Raw genomic sequence first — 15,213 nt, forward strand, 5'->3', positions numbered from 1 at the left:
TTAATACTGTGCGCTCCTATACCTTTATACAGTGCTCAATTTCGTTTTTGTTCTTGATGGTTTAGGAGAAATAATGTTCTGTAGGTACTGCCTTGAATGCTCACTTGGTGCATTTCTTATCACGTGTTCATTCCTTGGCAGCATGGGAGTGACGGTGTGCCCACGGCTCCCTGACGGGTTCGGATCAACAAAGACACCAGAACATTTCACTTGGATAGGAGTAGGATGGTGTGAGATCACATGATTGATGAGAACTTAGCTAGCTTGGCCTGTAACCTCTTCTAGCTAGTAGGACCCAACGTGATTCTTGCGGTTGTTGCACCAGATTAAACATGATTGATTTCTCTTTTTTAAATGAGTGGAGGAGCGGCAATACATGTAAATCTATACCGCTGGAAGAAAGGGTGCTCATCAGGCCTTCCGCGTCTGCTTTCTGGGCACGTGCCTCCCGTCTCGTGCTGCCGCCCATCCGTAAGTTGCGTCCGACCAACGCGTCGTCCTTGCCTCCAAAAAAAAATCACGTTTACCTGGTTTGCCTCGCTTATTGTGCCATCGTCTCTCCACGCCGTTGCTGACTTGCTCATTGCCGTTCTTGTGTTTTGTGCTTCTCTTTGGGTCTTCCTTTGCTGTGGTATGCTCGCTGCGCCCTCCGTGCCTCTGTATTATTTCAGACTGTTTTGGTTCCTGCTGCTGGGCCGCGGCTTTGCTTCGGCACTGCGTACCTCCACCACATCGGTACTGTGAAGTTGCCTGCTATCCTAGCCCTTACCCTCCCTCACTCTCCACCTGTGCATCATTTATCTCCGCTGCATCGCTGAGTAGAGTGTGCCCCTCGGCGCGCCGCCGACGGGAGCCATCGTTCCTCTTTCCTTCCTGGGCCATTTGGCTTCTACGATCTGTCGGCCTTTCTCGAGCCATTTGGCTTGCTTAGTTCCCTCCACTCCGTGCTGGGCTGGTCGTTATTGTTTCCTTTTGTTCGTTCCTTGCTCTTCTGGTTTCTACATTTGTTTTCTTTTCGACTAGGACACGCAAACAAAGCAAAGGGCCGGGGTATTTTTTTTCCAATATTAATGTGGATTCTCCTTTACTGCTTGCGATTGTTGCTGCCGTCCTCCAGCGAGCAAATAGCTACCGCAGGTGGGGGCCTCATCTATCGGACCAAGTCCGACCGCGGCGAGCATCGGCCTTTACCTTCTGATCTGTCGCCTCCGCGGCCGGCGCCTGAGAGGAGGCTCTCCCCGGTTTCGTCGCCAGGCCACGGGAGGTCGCCGACGCCGGCGCCCGCCCGTGCGAGGCCCGGCGCGCGGAAGCCGAGGAGCTCGAGATGGCCCCTCGCGGCCGGCTGCGTTGCGACTTGCGAGAGGCCTCGGGAAGCCGAGGGCGTCGGCGCATGCCCGCCTATGCAAGGCCCGGTGCGTGGAAGCCGAGGAGATGCGGCGGTGCTTTGCTCTGTGCGGTTCTCTCTCTGGCCTCTGCCGCAAAAAAGAACCCCCAAGGCCACGCGACCGTATATGCGCATCACGTCCAGGCGCGGCATTAGCGCGCCAATATTTCTAGTATATATATCTGGTCGGGAGACGAACGGAGACAGAGATGTGTTTGTTGGAAGCTGAAGAAATGGCCATTGCCTAGCTGTGAGAGTAGTTGGTCTAGTGACTAGCAGCAGTTGCGGCGCAGCACCTGTGCGTTAGCAGATCACTGAGGATACATATGCTGCCGGCTGCCGCCGCACCGCGACTCGTGTTCCAATTCACAGCATCATAACCATAACTGTCAGAGCAGGCTGCGATCGCCCCGTCAACCACCCCGTTAATCACCGGACCACCGTTACACGACGGGAGAAACTTTTATTTATCTCAAGCGAGAAATCTGGCCAAAAGAGCAGCAGGATACTCTCTCGCCACAACAAGTGAACAGGGGTTGTGCCGTGTCAAGTTGAGAAGTAGAGATCGTCGATGTCCAGTGACGCCATGATGCCGCCCCCCAAGAAGATTCATTGTGCTGAAAATTCTTGAGCGGCAAAATAAATGGAGTGGAAACCAGGTACTCGGTGGAAGCGTAGAAACCAAATTTCAATCCGTTAAATACAAAACGTGCGGTCCAGATGAGCTCCCGACCGGCCCAGCACATTTTGACAAACAGCCCCCTGCGCTCCACTCGAAGCATTTCGCAGGAAACACCCTATTCTATGGACTATATGCGCAAAAGCCCTGCCGTGTCTTCTTCTCCACACCTCTCCCTGGTTCTGTTCCGTTGGCTTGTTCGCCCCCAAAACTCAAACCATGACGAGCTAGGGTTTTACATGAGGCAACAGCTCTGCAGCAGCTCCAATCCTCCACTCGAAATACCCTTCTGTTGAAGATTGTGGGTCAGCACGGGGACGACGGGTGGCCGGAGGGACTTGGGACAGCAACGGTGGCGACTCCGGCGGCGGCTTCAGTGCCACTAAGCTCACGATTGATGCCTCCCCAATATTGATTTGCTCCCAGGTTTGCTTCACGAGTGGCTTCATCATCCTAGGTATTGATCCACACAGTTGTGCTTCCTTGAGGACTGTTTTAATTCTCCTGTAGTATTATTCTTCCCCTAGATGCACATGAGATGCTTAGTGTTTGTTTCTTTGCCTACACACATGTTATCTGAATGCAGCTATAATGCATACTTTTGTTTACAGTAATTTTTCATCTATGGGCTGGCTACCAAATCAGTTAAAATGATAGAAATGTTGCCTTTTTCGGTGTGTCTGCAGAAATGCGTGATAACAAGCTGAAAATGAAGTTGACTAGATTCTGGATGTGTGGCTTTAAGAATGTTTGGGATCCTTTCAATCTTTGATGTGATTTTGGCCAGCTTTTTAGCTATTTGAGAGGAACTTTTATCTGAAAGAATCATGGCTTGTTAGTCGCTAGCACTGATGTTGGATAGTGAAGTTAATTCGCTTATTTTCCTGCTGGCTCCATTCAGAAGCCATGTTGCAAATGACTGCCAGCTAATATTTCAAGGATGTGTTCCTTGACTGAGATCTAAACTTCAGTATGTTTCACATGAAGTCAAAACAAATGGAAAATTACTGTAAATGTAACCTAGATGCTTGAGTTATCTCATTTCATCTTTTAAATCAATTCCAATAATCTTGCTTGTTAAATTCAATCTTAAAGCAGATACCTGAAATTAGCCTACCAATTTCAAATCAATATGAAAGCTCTTTGAGCTCTTTTTTCTTTTGCATCTTTTTAAGTTATTCTTTTGTTTTGAAGAAAACAGTTGCAACATGTTTTTTGCATTATTGTTATTTTAGTAGAGGAGGGAACGAGCATGATGCAATGTTTCTGACCTTAACATCTTGACATTGTCGAAAGAATGGAATGCAATCTTAAAACGAGAAATGCTACTTCACTTGATTTGCAGAGTGCGCTCTCTGATACAGAATCAATAATGCAAATGGAAGCCACTTTGGGTGTGGGATGTACAACACCACAAAAATCACAGAGTGTACCATTCAATGTAAGAAAATGCCAGCATGAAGATTGCAATACAAAATATTTTCCTAACATCAGTCCATAGGCTATGCATGTGGCACATGCTGCAGAAGGTTCCTGAAAAGGTTGGTCCTGACCTCAAGGAGGATGATGATTTCCATGCTTCTCTTAGTTTATGTGTGTGGTCATCCGAAACTCCAGAAGAATTTGAGGATCGGTGGGCAAGAATTATTATACAATATGGATTGAAAGACCATGAGTGGTTTGCTGGGAGGTTTGATATCAGATCATCATGGGTACCAGCTTACTTTAGAGATATTCCTTTGTCAGGGCTTTTGAGGACCACTTCTAGGTCGGAAAGTGCCAATTCTTACTTCTCTCGATTCATTGGGTTTAAGCATGCTTTGGTTGAGTTTTGGCTCAGGTTTGATACTGCCTTGGAAGATCAATGGCATAAGGAGCTAGAAGCTGATAATGTGATGGGGACTTGCAAACCATGAGAGTAGTTGATAATTCCAAAAAAGTAAGGCTGGTACAGCTCAATAGATCCACAATGTTTGCTTCCTGCTCATGCATGCTCTTTGGAACGCACGGCATACCATGCCGGCATATTATCCATGCCCTTAGAAGTGCCAAGATCGATGAACTCCCAACCATGTATGTACTGAAAAGGTTCAGGAAGGACTGCAAGAGAGAATTTGTATTGAGTCCAGAAGGTATCTTGTTGGAGGAAAGGGCCAATAGTCCGGTGAACCCAGTGCTACAAAAATTAATTTCAGAGACATCCAATAGGATAGAGTCTCTGTTTGTTCAAGCTAAGAATTCACCTGATGCTATGCAAATTTTAAGGGATGGTGTATTTGCACTTGGGGATAGAATAACTGATATGATTCCAGCCAAAGAACTAAGCAGAATTGAAGAGTTTGAAGACTTTTTAGGATGTCCAGTTCCAATGCAAGTTGAAATTCATCCCCCCACTGATATCCGCTCAAAGGGAAGGATCAAACGAATCAAGGGACATGCTGACAAGGGGCGGCAACAAAATAAGAATGAGCAAAAAAAGAAGAATGTGTTACAGCCACGAAGGTGCAGCACATGCAAGAAGGTCGGATTGCATGATCGTAGAACTTGTCCGGAGAAAGCAAATAACCAATGAGCTAGGTTCATCTTTTCATTCTTAACCAATCACTCTATTATTAAGTACTTCATACATTAGCACTTGCTGGTAATGTGAAACTCTGCCTGCAGACTTACAGTTAGAGGGAGCAAGGTAGTTTTGGATGCTGCAATGTGAAAAAGGAGTGCTACTATGAAGCTGTCTTGATGTTGCATTGCTAGTACTAGTACACTAAATAAAAGCACCTCATGCAAGACAAATTTGTATGATTGTATATTGCTCATCGCAGACATTTAATGTAATTAAGATTTGATGTACTACAAAAATACCATTTAGTTGTGACCTTGAGCAATAGCAATACTCCATGGCTTCCAGGTTCATGTGATGAGTTGTGCTTCTTGACTGGGTAATTAAGTTAGGCTTCTTGGCTCACCATATAAAAACATCTCACAGTTCTTGACTGGGAGGTATTCATTTTGAAAAAGGAAAAAATTAACATGTCCTGTGAAGATGCAGTTTATGTCTTTTCCCAATAGGAATAGTTATTTCTGTGCACCAACTTTGCACAGGCAAATGTAATATTATTTATGACCTGTGAGTCATCATTGAAGAACGGATGGAATGGAAGGGGCAGCTTTGTCATGTTCACATCTCAGTAAACTTATATTATTAGTAATGCATCTCAGTTGAACTGTATTGCTATTGTCCCCATGTCAGTGAGATTCCAGTACAAGACGTTGGCATATATATCGGCTCTGAAACACATGAATTACTAAGCTAAATTTTAAATCGCATTGCATTCTGTCGATACAAAGTTTACAGATTGACAACCACATCTTTATGAGTTACATCAACCTTGACCGTATCACATAAATGAAATTTTACTACTTGTAGAAATCGTCAATTTTAGCCACATGCCACACTAACTTGACTACTATAATAAGGCCAAATTAAGAAGTTGTGCAATACTATGATGAATAAATCTTAGATATCTTCGAATCGCATCAATTGCGGTATCAAACTTGTCGTGATTAGCGGATTTACATGCTGACGCAAGGCAGTGTCTCAATCAATACCATGTGCTGCATTGGTGGCAAAACTGGAAAAGAAAATGCACTGATATGCATGCTGAACAACCATGAATTATGCCCTGAGATTTATAAACCAATTGATTGTAGCTTGTGGACCGACGGGATGACAGATCCTAACAGACTAAAATTTGCATGTATGGCCTATTTTATAAGCCAATTGATCAAAATTATCACTACCTAGATCAAAATTCGTCGCAGAAGAAAAGCTGAAGGTGAACAGCTTCCTCTTCATGTGCAGAGGCCAGACAACTTCGTCTTAGTCATTTCATCGAACATGCTAAGTGCGTAGACGCCGGCTTCACAGGTTACGACCGTCGGCGGCGGCGCCACCGTGGGATAGAGAGCTGGAGCTGCAGGGGGTGTTGTGGACGCTGTCACTGTCCGCCTCCAAACCCCCGCCGGCCCCATCCGCCTGGCGCACTTGGGTGCCGCCGTGCTCGCCGGCCATGGGGTGTGGACAGGACAACTCTGGCAGCAGCTACCTTGCTCCAGCAGGCGCGAGCGCACGCAGCATCGCAGGCACACGCACGGCCGCAAAGCGCCGGAATCGTTTAGTGGTTGTCGACGGCTCAAGCAAGAGCAAATGCTGGTCAACTCGACTCAAGCATGTTGATGTTTTTTTTGAAAAGATCAAGCATGTTGATGTAGACGAGGAGAGTTGTGCAAATATTACATCTACCAAGGTTTTCCCTACGAAGTGCTTCCATGTTGAGGTTGGGGGTTAACCACAAACTTTGCTACGTTTCGAGGAGGCTCATCTGGACCGAACGTTTCACATCCTACGGAGACTATTTTGGTTTCTACGCTTCCACTGGGTACCTGAGCGAGCAACGTCTTTCCTGCTCTACTACTCAGACCGGCTCACACACCTGGATATGGTCATTCTGCAAACCAAACAAGCTGGACCTTCGCCGCGTGTCTCCTTGAACCCGGCCTCCCCTTGACCGGTGGCTGCCCTTGGGCTGCTATCGATCCTCCAGTGGAGCAGTTTGGATGGAATCAGTCAATCAGATACCAATCCTCTGCAACAGATAGACCTTCAGCCTTAAACATAACACACCATGCTTTGCGTGCCAGCATATAGTATGTTACAAGCTGATGCACTCTTTTCTGATACATCTGGTGCAACTAGCGAGAACTGTTTCCAAGGGATTCCAGATGTCTCCAAATCCTAGAGTGTGCTGCGCCTACACCATGTCCATGTGGTTTGGTTTGAAACCATTTACAAGTACTCGTCTCCTCTCTATCACTGCTCCCTATGTGCACCACAATTTGGGGTCTGTTTGGTTTTGCTGCTATATATAGGCACGCAGATACCCTTATCCTTGATTTGTTGTGTGCATGCGTGCAGATATCTGTGATTACATTGCCATTATTTCCTGCGGTCTCTTTTGGCCTATGCATTTTACTTTGCACTGCAGCCTTCAGTGGGAGCAAGGCGTGATCAAGCTGCTCCATGGTTGTTGCAACCAACTGAATAATAAGTTTCCCTCTATTAAATAGGGAACGAAGGGGGTGTAACATATAGTCTGGAGAAACGACTAAACCATCCAGCTATCACTAGGAAAATGTCAAACCAAGAGAGTACAGAAGCACTTGAACGTTCAAGCTGCTGGGAGTAGTGATGAACTGTGTGCTATTGGATTGAGTGTCATCATGAAGCGAGGACGCTCCGAGTGCTCAGATCCTCGATGGTGCGGGGATCCAGCACTGGATAAGCGTGCAAGTTCAGCACGATCGAACATGCCTACTAGCTAACTCTGTGCTGCTTATTCCCACGCTCCTGTATTTGAAACAACTGGGTTCAGGCAGTTAACTAGCTATCCGTGATGGCGGTGAGGTCAACGGTGGCAACGTGGCAGTTTGTTAGAAAAGGAAAAAACTTTCCATGTTTTGCATCTTGATGTTCCATGCCTAATATCGAAGGTGTTGTGCAAAGGGGAAAAAAACGTCAGTTTTGGTGCTGTAAACAAACGGTTGTGTTGTAAAAAAAAAATGACTACATGATCTCTGAAGCTAGAGCATGAGCATTGTCCAGACATCAGCCATGGATTGACTTTGTGCTGTCGGCTTTTAAAGAAATGCAGCTGATGAAAGTGACCAATTTTGACAAGAGATACAAATACATGATCAGTTTCTCAAGCTAGGTACATGCATATGGCATCACATCGATAGATTGTTCGAGCCAAGGCTTTGTGTGCCAACAACATTTTGGACTGAGACTTAATTTTTCAGATCATGATAGCAACTCTGGAATCTGAATTCGGAGTTTCATCCAGAAGAAAACATATCTGATTCGCCAAAAACGCATCGAGATCTGATTCGGAGTTTCATGCTTTGATGCTTGGCTTGCCTCACGGTGGGCATCTGAAGCGGCGGCCTGTCAAGCAGAGGAACTCTTCGGTGGACAGCGACCTGGCGAGCTTCCGTATCGAAGCTCTGGGTTCAGGTTGCGGTCGTCGTCAACCCCGTGATTCTGCCTCTTGAGGTGTAGCTCGGCCTCAATCACCGAAACTCTTGGACAACATCTTTCCTGCTCCGCTCGGATCGGCTCACACCTGGACGTAGTCATTTTGCGAACCAAACAAGCCGGACCTTCGCCACATGTCACCTTGAACTATGCTTCCCCAAGACCGTTGTATGTGGCAACGGCTTAACCTAAACCCCACTAGTTAGTCTGATAGCCATCAGGAGAGCTGAGAGCAACGGGTGATCAAGGAAAAGGGATAAGGTCGTGGTGACTTATGCCCCGATTAAACATCAGTGATAGGTCAATAGCCCCTTGAGGGAGCCCGTGTTGGCTAGTCAGGTCTAGCTAAGATGGGTAATAGTTTTGTTGGGATCTGCACCGACACTAAGGTGATCGTGCTGTGGTACCCCACTTGTGGGTAAAGTTGCACACCTCTACAATAAAACCTATTCGAATAGCCGTGCTCACGGTATTGGGCGAGTTACGGCTTGGTCACACAACTAGACTTTTTGGAGGGATGTTTTTGTGGTGTGAGTTGTTTTTGGAAGGTGTCCGGTAGTGTGCCGTGAGCTACTGTGGATGGGGAGACCGGTAGCATTAAAACTTAGATCTTTGGTGTAGGATCAACCCCACTCATTGTTCGGTTAAGCAAGAAATGGCTTTAACAAAACTCTTTTAAAAAATAAATCCCTGCATGTGTAAAATCTAGCTTTACTGCAAATAAACCTCAGCCTTATCCTTGATTTATCCTGTGCATATCTGTGATACCCCCCTCCGTGGATGGGGTTGGACTTGTTGAGTACTTTTGTACTCACCCGATATATATTTGTGGTTTTTCTTCAGAAGAAGATCCAGATTTCGTTGTTGAAGACGTTGAGTAGAGGTTGCGTCCACGCCCAACCTTGCATGTGGTGTTGGTCCTCTGCAAGATGCTTCTGCTAGCGCATTACTCGGAGCCCAAGCTGGAGACCGTCTGGGTCGTATTTTGGTGTATCACCGTAGCTGTTTTATTACTTATTATCGTGTGTATCGAGTGTCCGCCTCCTCGGAGGTTTGTACGGTGACTGTACCACCTGTTGAATAAATGTGTTATCAGCCTCCTGGGACTGATATTTATATCACATTTAGTCTCTACTTATGTGGGGACTCTTCAGTTATTTGATATTATTCTATAATGGCATAAATGGGTAATTTATATGAAGATTAGGGGGTTACTTTGGATTATCTTTTATAATGGCAGAGGTGGGTAATTTAGATACATGTGTAGAGAGTTACTTTAATTTATTTTCATAATGGCAAAGGTGGGTAATTTATTAGAAAAAGATAACAGATTCAATGGCTATTATGATTAGAGTTGCCGAATTGATGGCCAGATATTTCTGATTTTTGTAAGAATTTATAGAATTTATTTATTTTTTAGACTGTCCATCTAGAATCTTAGGTGACATCTCTTGAAGGCTTCCTCCAATTAATAATAGTAAAATTAGTTAATTAAGAATGTGCAGAAGCTAATTAAAGCATGCGGGCAGCAAACTTGTAGGAGGCATACAGGGGGCGAATATGGACCTTGGACCACCGAACATCTTGTACCTCGGCAATATTTGGTTTCTACAATAAAAATTTCGCGAAAAGGGAATCTTATATATATGAAATATTAAATATAGTCTATTTGCAAAATCTTTTCAGGGATGGGTGTAGCTTTTCGCGACGAATCTAATGATGATAATTAATTTATGATTTGCTATAATAATACTACAGTAACTATTTTCTAATTGTGTGGTCAAAGGTCTCGCGAATTCATCAGGAGTTCTGCATGTGGTTTTATAATTAGACTTTATTTAATAGTTAAATTGTAAAAAGTTTTCGCGAAATTTTTTTCACCCCAAACCAAACATGGCCGTGACCCGAATTCTATTTCTGTGAACTGGCCCAGGTTGTCGACCGGTCCATCAGCGAAGGCACAAGCTAGCAAACCTCTCCGTTGGCAGGGCAGCAATTTGTTCTCGTTGGCAGGTAAATCGGGGACAACCAGCGGCGGCGCTGCGGCCAGCCGCTCCTGGCCTCCTGTGGATACCACCATGTGGATCAAGGAGACGGCCACAAGGGAGCGGGAGGCGCCGCCAGCTGCTTCTGGACATGCACAGCCACTGTGTGGAGCAGGCGACCTGTGAAGCGTGGGCCAGCGGGGCTGCAGCAGCTTCCGCGGCACGACGGCTTCGGGAGCACAGCAAGCCAGCGGCCAGGCGGCGGCACTTGTTTTGATTCAGTCCTCTAGTTGTTTCCTGAATTATCCAATCCAACAACCCCGTTAAATCAACTGAGGAACTCATGTCCCCATTGTTTGTGCAGTTTTGCTGAATTTTGGTGGACAAGCAAGCAGGTTGTCTGCTTGGTGTTTGTGCAGAATTTTCTAGACCTAGGCAATGGCATTGAAATCCTTTTTTTCCTGATTCGGTATGGAATTGGGCAATTGGCAACCAAGACGCTATGCATCTCAAGCGTCGCGCTCGCACTCACGCTTGGACGCTTGGCTTGCCTCACTGTGTGCAGCTGAAGCGCCGGCCTGTCGGGCAGAGGAACGCTTCGGTACGTGGACAGCGCGACCTGGCGTCTGGCGAGCAGCCGGACGGCGTAGTCGATAAGTCGAAGCCCTGGTTCCAGGTGCCCTGCCTCGACCATGTCCATCTTCTCCGCGGTGTAGCGCAGACTATGCGGGCCGTCTCGGCGAGCGTAGGCGGGGAAGAGGGCCGTCGCGTCGAGCTGGCGGAGCAACGGTTCGATCTCCGGAACGGCTGGGAACGAGGAATTGCCGCGCCGAGACCGAAAGCCGACGCACGGGCCGATCGCGTGGCGTCGGCGTCCACCCGTAGCGGTGAACGCCGCCGGTGTGTGATGGGGGGCCGCCGGCCGGCCGGCCGGGCATGCCCGTACTGCAGCACGACGAGGACGCGCGTTCCGCCTCACCGGACACCGGCGTTGGTGTGCAACGATCGCCCAGATGCGCTCTACGCCCTAGGACCTCTACCTCCTGCGCGGAAGCCGTGAACGCCCGCGGCGGAGGTGAGCACAGCGTGATCGCCGCCGGTGGCGCGGGGCATGGGGTGGACGGTGTTTCGTTTAGTGTCCGGGGGTGGACGGTAAATGAAATACCGTCCACCCTGGGCCTGTTAAAACCGTCGGATCGGTGCTGTATGGTCAGGATTGAGTTCAAGGTAGCAGCCGCCGAGCCCCTACCGCTGGCTCACGCGCGCGGCGCCTCGGCTGCTCCAGCTCTGCGCCGCTGCCCGCTGACCAACCTCGTCGGGGAAGATAATCGACTGCGCCGCAAACCAGGAACCCCAGCCGTTCTCCGGACGCGGAACCATCCTGTGCATGAGCAAGACTTGGATGGCTGTGAGATCTCGTTGTCCGCTGAGGCCACGACGGCGTGGTTGCCATGCCATCAATGGCGCCGGGCAGCCCGAGCTCAGGGGGGCGTCGGACCTACACGGCGATGATCAAACGCGGTTGCCGTTTCCATGCTCCTCTAATCCTCTGGACGATCTAACGCGCTGCGGTTGCTCGCCACGACTAGCTGCGCGGAGCTCCGGCGAGCTGCCGCCGGCGCCGGCCGTGAGGCGTTGGTGCGTGTCAGGCTCAACCGCGCTGGACAAGGCGGAGGACACGAGAAACGCCAGCGACTTTACGGGCGGGGTCAGGCTGGATTGCTGCCAAGATGCGCACGGCGGCTGCGGCGACACGCGCGACGAGAGTGAGAGCTTAGGCGTTCCTGAACGCAGGGCTCCGCCGGCCGCCGCATCGTCTTATTGAAGCTTTGAGATGCCACCATCTAATCAACAATTAACAGTGTCCTTGTCTCCAGCACTGCGGCGACTAATCCGTATCTGAATCGGAAGCACCACAGCAGTAACCGCCTCATCCTCATCGGAGAGCCTGGGAGCACCAAGTCCGACTAGGACAACACGTCTAGTTGCCACGCCGCCATAAAAGGCAGGGACACCCTGCGCTTCTCTCCATCAAAGGCAAATCCAAGCCAGAGCCAGCGTTGCCTTCGCCAAACGTTCAGAAACCAAACCCAACGTCCTAGTCCACGAACCTTGTCTGCAGTGCGAGACAGCGCTCACACAAGCGAAGCAATCATGGGGAACGTCGCGGGGAAGAAGATTCTGACAGTGGCGATCTCGTTGCTCGCCGTCCTGGCACTACTCCTCCAGCCGTGCGCCGCCGCACGCCCCGTTCCCGGAACGGCGACCATTATTGACGGCAGCCAGAGCCTGCACCTGCCCCTCCGCGGGTCGCTACTGCGCGGCCCGGAGAGCGTCGCGTTCGACGGCGACGGCGCGGGGCCCTACAGCGGCGTCTCCGACGGCCGCGTCTTGAAGTGGAACGGGCTGGCGCGCCGCTGGTCCACCTATGCGTACAGCCCAGGCTACAACGCCAAGGCCTGCACCGCGTCTAGGACTCGACCGGCCGAAGTCACGGAGAGCACGTGCGGCCGCCCGTTGGGCCTGCGCTTCCACTCCAAGTCCGGCAACCTCTACATCGCCGACGCGTACAAGGGGTTGATGCGTGTCGGCCCGGGCGGCGGCAAGGCGACGGTGCTGGCCAACGAGGTCGATGGTGTGCCGCTCCGCTTCACTAACGGCGTCGACGTCGACCAGGTCACCGGAGAGGTGTTCTTTACGGATAGTAGCACGAACTACCAGCGGTCACAGCACGAGAGAGTCACAGCTACTGGAGACTCGACGGGCCGTCTCATGAAGTACGACCCGAAGACGAAGAGTGTCACTGTGCTGCAATCCGGTATCTCGTACCCTAATGGTCTCGCTATCAGTGCCGATCGGACACACCTTGTCGTAGCACTCACCGGACCATGCAAGTTGATGAGGTATTGGATCAAGGGTCCCAAGGCGGGCACGTCGGAGCCGCTTGCCGATCTACCGGGCTATCCCGACAACGTGAGGGCTGACCTTAAAGGTGGATTTTGGGTAGCACTGCACCGGGAGAAGATGGAACTGTCATTTGGCCCAGACAGTCACCTTCTTGCTGTGAGGATCAATGCTGATGGGCAGGTGGTCCAGGTGATGAAAGGATCCAAGAGCGTAAGGCCGACCGAGGTGGTGGAGAGGGAAGGCGGCAAGTTGTATATGGGTTCGGTGGAATTACCTTATGTTGGCGTAGTTAGTGAATAGAAATTTCGCTTTTTGTTTAGGTTTGCTATTTTTCGATGTTGCTAGGCTATTAGGAGCTTGAATTTTTTTTTTACATTACATCAAGATTGTACTAGCCTATTTTGGGTACTCGTTGAATGATTACTTATTGTACTTCAGCGCAAACATTTGAGTATACTCTGCAAAAATTTGGTACAATAAAGTGATTGAGGGTTCGTCTAAAGCTACCACGAGGTACCAACTACGAATACCTCCCGGAGGACCGTAATTTGCTATTCCCGAGGTATACCAAATGTCTTTGCATCCAAAAAGTTCCTGCTCACCGTGAATGAAGATGAACTAGTCTCTCAACAGATTTCAGTTTCTCCTCTAAATTCACCCTTGGCCGAGCATTGATTATGCGGCAAAAGGCACTGTGCCAGCTCTATAAAACCCCTTTGCCTTGCACACTGTATTTCAATTGGGTAGGAGTAGGATGGTCTTGAGCACTCAGAGCAGGATTGATGGCTTGGGGCGTAACCTCTAGCAGGACTATATAAAATGTGTTTTTATGCAGTTGCTGCACCGAACATGGTCCAGGAAACTGAAAACGAGAATATGCAATCCAAGGCAATATAGGCGCAGGAGGGGAGATGGAGGTAGGAATGTGTTTGTTACGAAGAGGAAACGACATTGTCTATGAGGATAGTAGTGAGTCTAGTGACTAGCAGTAACTCTTACAGGGTTGGGAGGCATCGTGAACCAATGGTATAGAGTTACATCCACACACCGCTGGCCATGGACACAAGCTTGAGTTGATACTTGCAGCTCAGAAGCTTAATTAATGCCAAGAAGCAAATTAAAGCATTGTAATTTGCAGCATCATTCCTATCCGTTTTTATATAAATATAAAAAACATAGAATTCCTGCCCTTACCTTTCTTGAAGGAGTGCGCAAGATACTATAAATTGGATTGTTCTGACATTGTCAAACGTGATTGTAATTGCAAATATTTCTTACAGTCTACTCTGGCTCATGCATTTCACTTGTTCTGTCCATTGGCAGTTTTTAGAGTAGAGCGGACTGTGTGGACCAGGGTATCTAGGTTGTACTAGTATTTTCATTATAATTTGAGTCTGAAAACCTGAAGATATTCCCGGCCTTCCTAGTAGAATACTGACTATTTGATCTCTAAAGCTGGAGCATGAGAATTGTCAAGACATCGGTCATGGGTTTACCACGTGCTGTCGGGTTGAATAAATTTTAATGATATGCAGCTGATGAAAGTGATCAATTTGACAAGAGATCCAAATACATGATCAGTTTCTCAGGCAATATTGATTGTTCAAGCCAAGGCTCTGTGTGCCACTGCCAACACCATCGAACTAGTTTGAGTATAATTCACTAAGCCTTAATTTGTCAGATCATCATAGGAACTCTGGAATCTGAATTCAGAGTTTCATCCAGAAGAAAACATATCTGATTCAACTGAAACGCATCAAAGACTATGGAATTAACGACCAAAACGCCATGTATCTGAAGCGTCGTCGCTCTCGCACTCACGCTTGGCTTGCCTCACGGCGGGCATCTGAAGCGGTGGCCTGTCGAGCAGAGGAACGCTTCGGTGGACAGCGACCTGGCGAGCAGCCGGATCATGGCGTAGTCGAAGCTCTGGTTCCAGGTGCCCTGAGAACGCGACAAGGTCCATCTTCTCCGCGCATCACGGTGAACGTCGGCGGGGAAGAGGCCCGTCGCGTCGAGCTGGCGAGCAACGGTTCGGCGCGGCAGGCTCAGAACCGTGCGGCGGCGCGGAAGAGGTCCCGGCACGCGCCGGCCATCCCGGCGAGAGTGAGCACCGGCCATCTCGGTTTCACACAACGAACCACGGCGAGTTTGCTCTTCTATT

The 15,213-nt window shown here is 48.8% G+C and overlaps 1 protein-coding gene and 1 long non-coding RNA gene across 2 annotated transcripts; both read left to right on the plus strand.

The window, feature by feature from the left end:
* Window positions 1-2,140: 2,140 nt before the first annotated feature.
* LOC120644202 lies at window positions 2,141-4,976 on the plus strand. The gene is made up of 2 exons (XR_005663500.1): window positions 2,141-2,520; window positions 3,409-4,976. It is a non-coding gene; the product is annotated as an uncharacterized LOC120644202 (long non-coding RNA).
* Window positions 4,977-12,176: 7,200 nt separating this feature from the next.
* LOC120644208 (protein STRICTOSIDINE SYNTHASE-LIKE 10-like) lies at window positions 12,177-13,551 on the plus strand. Its single transcript, XM_039920773.1, has one exon. It carries the CDS (start codon window positions 12,297-12,299, stop codon window positions 13,347-13,349), a length of 1,053 nt encoding a protein of 350 aa, XP_039776707.1. The 5' UTR covers window positions 12,177-12,296; the 3' UTR covers window positions 13,350-13,551.
* The last annotated feature ends 1,662 nt before the right edge of the window (window positions 13,552-15,213 follow it).

The sequence above is a fragment of the Panicum virgatum genome, chromosome 1K (assembly GCF_016808335.1).
Source record: "Panicum virgatum strain AP13 chromosome 1K, P.virgatum_v5, whole genome shotgun sequence".
Lineage (NCBI taxonomy): Eukaryota > Viridiplantae > Streptophyta > Magnoliopsida > Poales > Poaceae > Panicum > Panicum virgatum.

Bases quoted from the DNA above. Each gene is read 5' to 3' on its own strand.
- LOC120644208 (XM_039920773.1), top strand. From the start codon at position 12,297: ATGGGGAACGTCGCGGGGAAGAAGATTCTGACAGTGGCGATCTCGTTG.